Source organism: Coffea eugenioides, chromosome 11, assembly GCF_003713205.1.
Source record: "Coffea eugenioides isolate CCC68of chromosome 11, Ceug_1.0, whole genome shotgun sequence".
Taxonomy (NCBI): domain Eukaryota; kingdom Viridiplantae; phylum Streptophyta; class Magnoliopsida; order Gentianales; family Rubiaceae; genus Coffea; species Coffea eugenioides.
Window position 1 is genome coordinate 26933775 of NC_040045.1, and position 9605 is coordinate 26943379.

Consider the following 9605-nt stretch of genomic DNA (forward strand, 5'->3'; position numbering starts at 1 on the left):
TGGAGATGGACTTTTAGTTCTACTAAGTTAAAGGTTTGTCCTTTGATTAGGGTTCTTTGACTTTGAAGTTCACCTGTTGTGGAATTTCTTATTTGGTTTCAATGAATTTAATAATGGAATTTGTATGACTTATGACTGCATCTTTTTGGAATTCAATTTGGTTTCCAATTGTCAATTTTCAAACTTTTACCAAGAAACCCTAGGCCTTCTTTCACTTAATTTTAGAACTAGTCCCCCAGGGCTTTCTGGATTTGTGCAATTACTAAAAACAAGAATCCAGACATAAAATGAAGCTCAAGCCAGGCTACAACTCCATGCACATGGATTTACATAGACATTTGGAGAGGGTTTACATAGAGATACAGACACACAGGATTACATGGAATAGAGAAACATAGAAGAAAAAAAAAAGAGTAAAAGGCTAGGTGCCCTTCCAGACACTGCTAAAAGTGGAAACCACAAATTTGAGATCAAGTGAAAAGCATATAATCAATAACATCATGCAGAAATGAACTTGTACTTTCCCCTATGTAATAATGATCCTGACAGGAGAGGTCATAATCCAGAACGAACTTGTACAATTTCTTGAATTCTTTCAGATAATTGGGAAGGCAAGCAGGCAAGCAACACTCTTTACTAGGCATGAATTAAGAGTTCCAATCCCATGGTTTGAGATTCCCTATTTTTTCGAGTATTACATTGCATGTTATGTATAGAGGTATTTACATGGATATAATGCTGTATAAGAAGAAATCCAGGAAGAGCAACCATGGACTCTTCAGAGAAATCTAAGAAGATGGTCCTGGCACCATTGGAGAACAACTACCAACTAGCACAAGTACAGGCTGGGTGGGGAATGAATGTTGTCGAGCCAAGAAACTAATTGCTGAGTAGAAGGCCTTGCTTTGGGGGAGTCACTCAAGCAAAGGCAAGCGATCTCAAGAACCCACAACAATTCTTCAGCATGTTCTTTTTCATAAATAAATGGATCAAAAACTTCGGTTTCCCTTTTATCCTTCTTCTGTTGAATAACCCAAGAAATCAAATCCCGATTTTCTTTTGGCTTGCACATATCCATCGGCCTCTTGCCTGTAAGCAGCTCTAACAGAACAACCCCGAAACTGTACACATCACCCTTGTAGGTTGCAACTGAAGCTTGGCCATATTCAGGAGGAATGTAACCTAATGTCCCAACAAGATCAGTAGTCACATGTGTGTCATACGGAAGAATAAGCCTCGCCAGACCAAAGTCAGCTAGGTGAGCTTCAAAATTCTCATCCAAGAGAATATTACTAGACTTAATATCTCTATGAAGGATATGAGGCTCACACGACTGGTGCAAGTAAGCGAGCCCTCTAGCAGCACCTTGAGCAATTCGAAGTCTGCAATCCCAATCCAAGGAGGAAGGCCCATCGACTTTTTCATGAAGCCAATAGTCCAAGCTTCCATTTTCCATATAAGAGTATATTAGGAGCCTGTCATTCCTGTAAATGCAATAACCCTGAAGAAGAACCAGATTTGGATGCTGTGCTCTTGAGAGTGTTTCAACTTCCGCTTGAAATTCTCTATCCATCTGTCCACCATCTCCACAAAGCCGCTTGATCGCAACCTTCCTACCATCAGAAAGAATGGCCTTGTACACCAAACCAAAGCCACCACAACCAATAATGTTTGACTGATCAAAACTGTTAGTGGATTTTACAAGGTCATCAAGTGAAATTGCTTTACTACTACCCTTGTTTTGGAAAAGAACCACAAGACTCGACCCAAGTTCTTCCAAGTCCTTCTCTGAGTCATCACCCTCCTTTTCTGGATCAATTGCTTTCCTCCTGATAGACCATAAAGCAATCAAGAGAAAGAGAGCAATAAGAAATACACTTCCAAAGCCAATCCCAATTGCCATGCCAATTATAGTGCTTCTGGGTGTCTTTGCTCTTCTAACTGATGCATGGGGAACTTGTTTGCCGGTAGGACAAGAAGTATTGTGTGAATCAGAACAAAGACCTGGGTTCCCTTCAAAGCTTGATGTTGGAAACAATAGAAACTGGCCTCCGTTTGGGATCCCCCCAGAGAGTTTATTGTACGCAACGCTAAACGTTGACAGAAAGCTGAGGTTTACTAAAGAAGGGGGTATTGCTCCAGACAGATTGTTATGGGACAAATCCAAACATTCAATGCTCGTCATACCTGACAATTCGCTTGGAATGATGCCTGATAAATTGTTAAACTTCAGGTCCAAAAAGTGTAACATTTTCAAATTCCCAAACTCTGGCCAAATTTGTCCAGTGAGGAAGTTATTTCCAAGCTCCAATGTTGGGGGAAGGCTCAAAATTTGATTATACTGTAACCCTCCAGCACTTACATTTCTCTTCACAAAAAATGGGAGATCAGGAGGAGGCTTATCCAATGTTTTACTCTTAGAAATGAGACTCTTCAATTGAGCAAGTTCCTTCGGAATTTCCCCAGTCAAAGAGTTATTGGACAAGTCCAAGTAAAATAGAAACTGAAAACCCCCAAACCAGGATGGAATTGCTCCTTCAAGCTGATTCCACGATAAATCTAACACTTCCAGCTTCTGAGAATTAGTCAACCACAGGGGAATAGTACCTGTGAGTTTACAATTTGCAATGACAAGAGCTCGAAGGTTGGTAAACTGCAGAGCAGAATCAGATGGCAACTGCTCATTATGAAAATTTAGAGTAAGAAACAAGGTCGTTAAGTTCTTACAGTGCTGCAAAGTTGCAAGAGCAGATGACAGGTTATAAATACTCGAGTTTGATATGGAAAGGTAAGAAAGTGTCTGAAAATTCTTGAAGGTTTCTGGAATTTGGCCAGTGAAGCTGTTTTTTGCTAGATTTATCGTTCTCAATTGTGGGCAGGTAGGAAGATTATCAGGGATTGCTCCACGAAACTGATTAGTACCCAAGTCAAGTGAAACCAGACTAGTCATTGCAGCACAATTAAGATCAAGTGTATCACCTAAAGAATTATTTCTCAAACTAAGCGTAGCAACAGTTGGGGAATTTGCCAATGACATAGGAATTCTACCAATGAATTTATTCGATTGAGCTGCGAAGTAATTTAACTTCCCAAAGCGAAGAAAAACATCAGGTAAATTGCCTGAGAATTCGTTCAAGGAAACATCAAGGTAAACAAGACTAGAGAGGTTACCAATGTTGGCATTCAAGTTCCCTGAAAATTTGTTATCCTGAAGGGTCAATCTCTCCAGTTTTGACAGATGAAACAAATCTTCAGGTAAACCACCAGAAAGAAAATTTGATGCAAGACAAAGATCCTCCAAAGAAGTACAGTTCCCCAGTCCTGGTGCAAGATTTCCACTGAATTTGTTAGCTCCCATCTTTAAGGCCTGAAGTTTGGTTGAATTATTGCAAATTCCCACAGGAACTGGACCGCGAAATGAATTCTCTGAAATGTTGAAGACTTGAATTGAAGGCAGGCTGATGCTCATTGGAAACGAGTCAGAAAATCCATTGCAGCTCAAGTCCAATACCTCTAAATTAGGCAAGTGTAAGAGTGTCGAAGGTATTGAGCCTTTGAGATAATTTTTGGACAAATTGAGTGTTCTAAGCTCACTCAAATTGCCAAGAGACTCAGGCAACTTTCCCAATAGCCTTTTCTGAGGAACCTCCAACTTCACGACCCTGCCTGAGGAAGAATTGCATCTAATTCCAGCCCAGTTGCAGCAATTGGGAGAGGATGAATTTGCATCCCAACCCACAATTCTTGAGCTTGAATCCAATCCACCCAAGAAATCCACTAATGCCTTCATATCATTTGGGTTGCACGTAACATTCTGAGAACTTACATCCAAAGCTTGCAATGAAAAGCCAAGAAACACAAAGATAATCCACACCTCCCGCATCTCTGAAAACAGAAAAAGAGCAACTTTTTTCCAACTTACACAAACCACCTTCTATTTAATCAAGATTTTCTGCTAGTCATCTTGGTCCTCTTACCACTAACACAAAACCAAAAAAAAAATAAAAATAAAAAATAAATGGCAGGTTCTTCTCTCTTGGTAAAAATGCTTGTGGGTTTTTCTTGAAATGGAAAATTAAACAATAGATCGAACAGCAGAGTAGAGACAGAGATCCTTTAGGCAGGCTGAGTCGAACTATTGAAGGAAAAGGGGAAAATGGGATAAGAGGGAGGTATACAAAGGGAAAAAAAGAAGAACGCAAAAGATTGGGGGCGAAGGGTGAAGCTTTTGACTTCAAAAACCTCTTTTTTGGTCCATTAAAGGCTGCTGTGACTCTCTGTCTATCAGTTTCTTCCCCGCCACAGGCACCCAAGGAGAGATAAAGAGACAGAGGAATAAAGAAGGGGGGTTTGGAGTTGGAGCTATTCAATAGTATAAATTTTCTTGAGTAGTGTAACGTGACGACTGACGACTAACGATACTACTATAGACTAGTCTGCTAGACTGCTGCTCCAACTTTCATTTTTTTGTCCCCGGTCGTAGTGGGAAGCCCAAACACCCATTCACCAATTTTATACTAGTATCCGTTTTATTTTTTTTTTATTTTTTTTGTTTTGGCTTAGAAAAATTTGGATCGTCTCAACCCGCTTGCTATTGTAAGTGATTATATGTTTCGAAACCATAGATCGCTTATCTATATATTTATAGATTACTTATTCATCACTAATAATACAGTACTTTCATTAGTAAGAATCAAATATATAAGTTTTTATGAAATAGTTTTTTTTTATTTTATTGTATATTTTTATAAAAAAGTTTGAATAGTTTCAATGTGAATTAATTTTATAAGTAAAAAATGCTTCAGGACCATAGATCGTCTATACACACGAATATTTATAAATTACTTATCTATCAACAGGTACTCCTATTACTAAAATTTGAATACACAACCTTTCTTTCATAAAAAAAGTGATATCCAATTTATAGTATCCACGTAAGGGATATCCATTTTATAGTGTCACATTTGTACACAACCACAAAGCACACATACTCGGCATGGTCAGAGGAGTGACATTTGCCAATGTGTTGTGGCTAATTTGGTAATTACGTGTCTATTGTGTTAGGAGCACTAGGAGTGTGTTTGGATAGGAATTTGGATGAAAAATACTATAACACTTTTTACGATTTAATATACATAAAATAAAAAATTATTGAAAAACTTATTTATGATGCAATCGAAAAATGTTGGGTAAATAAAACTCAATCCAATAACACCCATTCTTTTTTTTTTGGGTAAGTAGAAGGTCTTGATTTTAAATTAAAATCTCCCACTTATAATTTCTATCATCTTATTACCTAACCCAACCCTTTCCCGACGTCCACTCTTATTGTTTCTTGCTGTCAACTAAAACATCATTGGTAGATGATATCTATAAATCACCTAAATTACACAGTGGTATATCCAGACCTTTGAATAGAATGAGCATCTTCTCCTTCTAAACTTTTTCTTGTATATATAAAAAAACAAACAAACAAAGAAGGCTGAAAATCTGTAGCCTTAAGTACACATTCCCGTGTATCAGGGTTAGGTAGTAATCCACCCTTGTTCACAAAATCATATTATCTCCAACACCTTCGCCCTTCTATTGGACAACCATAGCCGCCTATTATATGTTTTTTCTATTTTAGGTTCCATTTTTTCTTTTTTTTTAATTTTATTATTTAATGCCACTAGTATCTCATGTTATTTTTATAGTTGAATATGCAAAAACAACTTCTGATTTTTTTTTAAACTTATGATTAACTTTTTATGCACTAACAATGTAATGATTTTTTTTTATACTAGTAGCTTTGGTTGAACGTCACATAGGCATGATTTGAATTTATGTTATGTGGCATGATTTAAACCTACTTATGTAAAAAAACTTTACACTAATAGTGTATAAAAAAAAAAGTTATCCTTAACTCATCTCTCATATTTAGCGTAATTTATGTAATTTCTATGGTCAACAACAATTAGTGAATTACAAGTTTTTAAAATGTAATTTCTACTTATTCATGCTTTAAATGCAAGATATATATATATACACACACACATATAGACACACATACACACACACACACATATATATATATATATACACACATTTTACTTGGAAAGTGCTGTAGAATCTTTCCAATCAAAAACTGACAAAAAACTTTAAGCATCAAAAGAAATTGTTTAGCATATTACTTTCAAATTGTATACCACAATAGGATTGAAAGAGAAGGAAATCTAGCGATTATTTAAAAAAGAAGAAAAAGAGGACTAAGAAAAGGAGAAATTAAAAATCATATTACAACTTTCCTCCAATAAAAGCATTATAATATTGAATGATTTGTTTTGCTACCCAATATGTTAAAACTAAACTAACTTGTTTGAATATTAATCTCTGGAGGTAGTTTCTTGATTTTATGAGCACAAGGTAAAATTGCTAATGACCTCTAATATGGGGCAAATTCTAGTTAAGTCTTTTTTTTTTTATTAGTCTTTCCTACAATATTAGTATGTATATAGTGACGATCTAAACATACGCTTTATTATTTTAATTTAAATTTAAATACTAAATTTTGTACACGTAACTTAATTCGCTAATATATGCATGGACAACACATAAAATATTTACCCATCTTTTCATGAGAAAAATCTAGACAATTGGACAGAGATCTGGTTTAGATGGGGACGACAGGGCAGGGAGGATGGATGGAACTTGCATTTGAACGTTAAAGTCAAAGGTTTGTTCGCCCAACACGAGCGGTGTCTGCAAATTCTACGCGGAGTTGCAACAAAAAGTCATCCATCACAAATCAACTTGCGGTTCAATGAAGGAGTTGTAAATTTCGTCTCTATTCAAAATTTTGTCAAATTTTTTGTTTTTTTTCCCATTTGAGAAAGACTAGATGCTAGCAAGTATTACAACTTCTTCTTTTTTTGGAAGAAAAGTTCGAGTGATTTCTCCGCTAATCACCCGTGCAAGTCAATACAGCCTCGTTCGAATTGCGATTTTCATCGAAAAATTACATCATTTTTCGCAATCAGATTTTCTTGTTATCTTTTTTTCTCACATACATCAAATTGCTACAGTAATTTTTCCATGAAAAATCATGGAAAATACAATCCAAACACAACCAAGTCTTTGGAATCATAAACTTCTTTTGCGTTATTTATATATTACCCATCAATTGTATTTGCAGTGAGAATTAGACATATGATTTTCGTAAAAACAGTGACCTGTTCATAACGATTGAATTGACATATTTTGACTATGATGGCAGAGTATCATTACTAGCTAAATTGATACGGTCTATGATGTCTAAGGGGTTTTAATTTTGAAAAGGAAGACTCGTTCATCTTAGCCAAAAAAGAAATTCTAATTCGAATCCAATTATCACAAAAGTTCCATTAAAAAAACTTATTGGGATTAGTGTGGTCGAAAGATTGAGATATCCTGAGTGAAAAAAAAAATTAAAGGAACCTGTTGGATGCATGCCTTGTGCTTAGATTGGAGTGACATTCCTCTCACGCATAAACTTTCTGTAATCAACAAAAGATTAAGACCCGCTATTATTTGTGGATGAGTAATGGTTGGTTGCTCTTGAAGAATTAATTTTGTATTTTGTTCCATTTATGTGTATATGTATATATATATATGTGTGTGTGTGTATATACATATATACATATATACACACACATGCATATGTGTATATATATGTGTGTATATAAATATATGTGTATACATATAATATACACACACATGCATTCATACTTTTTGTAGTTCCATTTTAATTGAGGTAATATAAAGGCTCACACATATGTGTTTGGATAGAGTATTATTTGAAATAATTACTGTAATACTTTTTGTGATGTAATGTATGTGAAATAAAAGGTAATTAGAAATATAAAATGATAGATTGGAAATGTGTTATTGATGCAAGCGAAATATTATGTGAAATAATTCAGCAATCCAAACACATAGCGTTTATTTGATTCCTATGCTTTTAATTATCGAAGTAAACGGTCCGAAATCAGAGACTATGACATAATACCTGTATATTCTGCTTCCATTTGTATTCTATCCTTTTTTTCTTTTATTTTTTTGGGTAATTATATTTGTATTGTATCTATTGATTATTCAAACCTCAATTATATTTATCTTTTTTTTTTTAAATATGGACCACATAATTCAATCAAATCCATTGAAATTTAAAATGACTCGATCACCATTGTCCCAAATAATCAGTTTTGTAATTTGTCGAGGCTCCAAATTCAGTTTATTCTCTTATCATTCAACTTAAATTACTAAATTTAGTTTGTTTTGTACATGAAAATCATACTTCACATATGCTCTCAGATACATTTTCAAAGAACAAGTATTTAGGGAATATGCTCCACTACATTTCATTGGGGGGTCATTTGCTGTGTAATTACACATTTAATGAATATAATAAAAATTAATGTCCTGCATAAGACTTAACTTACTATTTGATTAATCAATTCTCTGTTTTTTTTTTGAGTGATTTTGAGCTATTTAGCACCATAGAAGGTATGTGCAAATTGATGACAAAGCACTCATTGGACAGAAGATTATTTGCCCAAATATATTTGCTTACATCACCATTACAATTTTCAATATACCTTTTTATCTTCTCAATTACCTTTTTATCTCACATACATCAAATCACAAAAAGTGTTACAGTAAAAATATCACAAATAATTTACAATCCAAACACACTCAGATGGCTTTGATTTTTAGGTATGTTGATCCACTCATAATCGAATGGTTTCTAAAAATCTTAATTATTTTTTAAAAAAAGTAAAATACATATATAATTGAAGAGAAGATAAAGGAGATAAGACCAACCTTGAATTTTAGAGACACAGATGCCACAACGTGGTGGAATTAAAATTTTTGCGCTTGAATTGAGAGATACCTAAAACTTAATAGACCAAATCTGTATAAAGAAAAAAGAGAGTAAAACTTTGAAGACTAATTTTTTTTAAAAAAAAAACCCTAGAATTAATGCAGTTGGCCTACAAAAGAAAACCCAAATTACTCTTCACTTGATTCAACATGCAAGAGGGACATCTTAGCAGACTTGATGAACTATTTGACCGGCTTGTGAACAGTATCAAATTAATAAAATTGACCAAAGTGAAGGAAATTCAATTTCAACTATTGCTGCTAAGAGTAGCTGGCCTGCGGCTGAGGCTAATGCAATTGCGATGTTGCAAAATGTCAAACTTTCATTTTCAAATGCATGGACGTTGTTGAACAAGAAAAGTAGCATTGATCATGAAAGTGAAGTCCCTATCAAAGCTTCATACGTATACAGCCAAGGTTGATCAGTTGGTGACAAATGACAACTAGTTTGAAAGGTCGTCAAGTTGGTTTTTTAGGTATGTGTACAGTCAAGAATAGGCTGGAAATTTGAAACACACAATAATAATGTACTTTTATTCACTTTATTATGATACTTTAATCCATTTTCATGGTACCTAATTTTTGGGGTATCTGTAGGAAAAAGGTTTACTATATCACTTTATTAAACTAATCCATGTACCGTAGGTTGATCAACCTGCTTTATTATATGTATATATAAAGTCGTTGTCAAAGCTTCATACTCA

At 34.6% G+C, this 9605-nt stretch overlaps 1 protein-coding gene across 1 annotated transcript; it reads right to left on the minus strand.

Moving 5' to 3' along the window:
• Positions 1–310: 310 nt before the first annotated feature.
• LOC113751052 (phytosulfokine receptor 1-like) lies at positions 311–3968 on the minus strand. Its single transcript, XM_027294903.1, has one exon. The coding sequence runs from the start codon at positions 3881–3883 to the stop codon at positions 830–832; it is 3054 nt and encodes a 1017-aa protein (XP_027150704.1). The 5' UTR covers positions 3884–3968; the 3' UTR covers positions 311–829.
• Between the last annotated feature and the right edge of the window lie 5637 nt (positions 3969–9605).

Excerpts from the sequence above, each read along its gene's own strand:
- LOC113751052 (XM_027294903.1), bottom strand. The coding sequence starts at position 3,883 with ATGCGGGAGGTGTGGATTATCTTTGTGTTTCTTGGCTTTTCATTGCAA.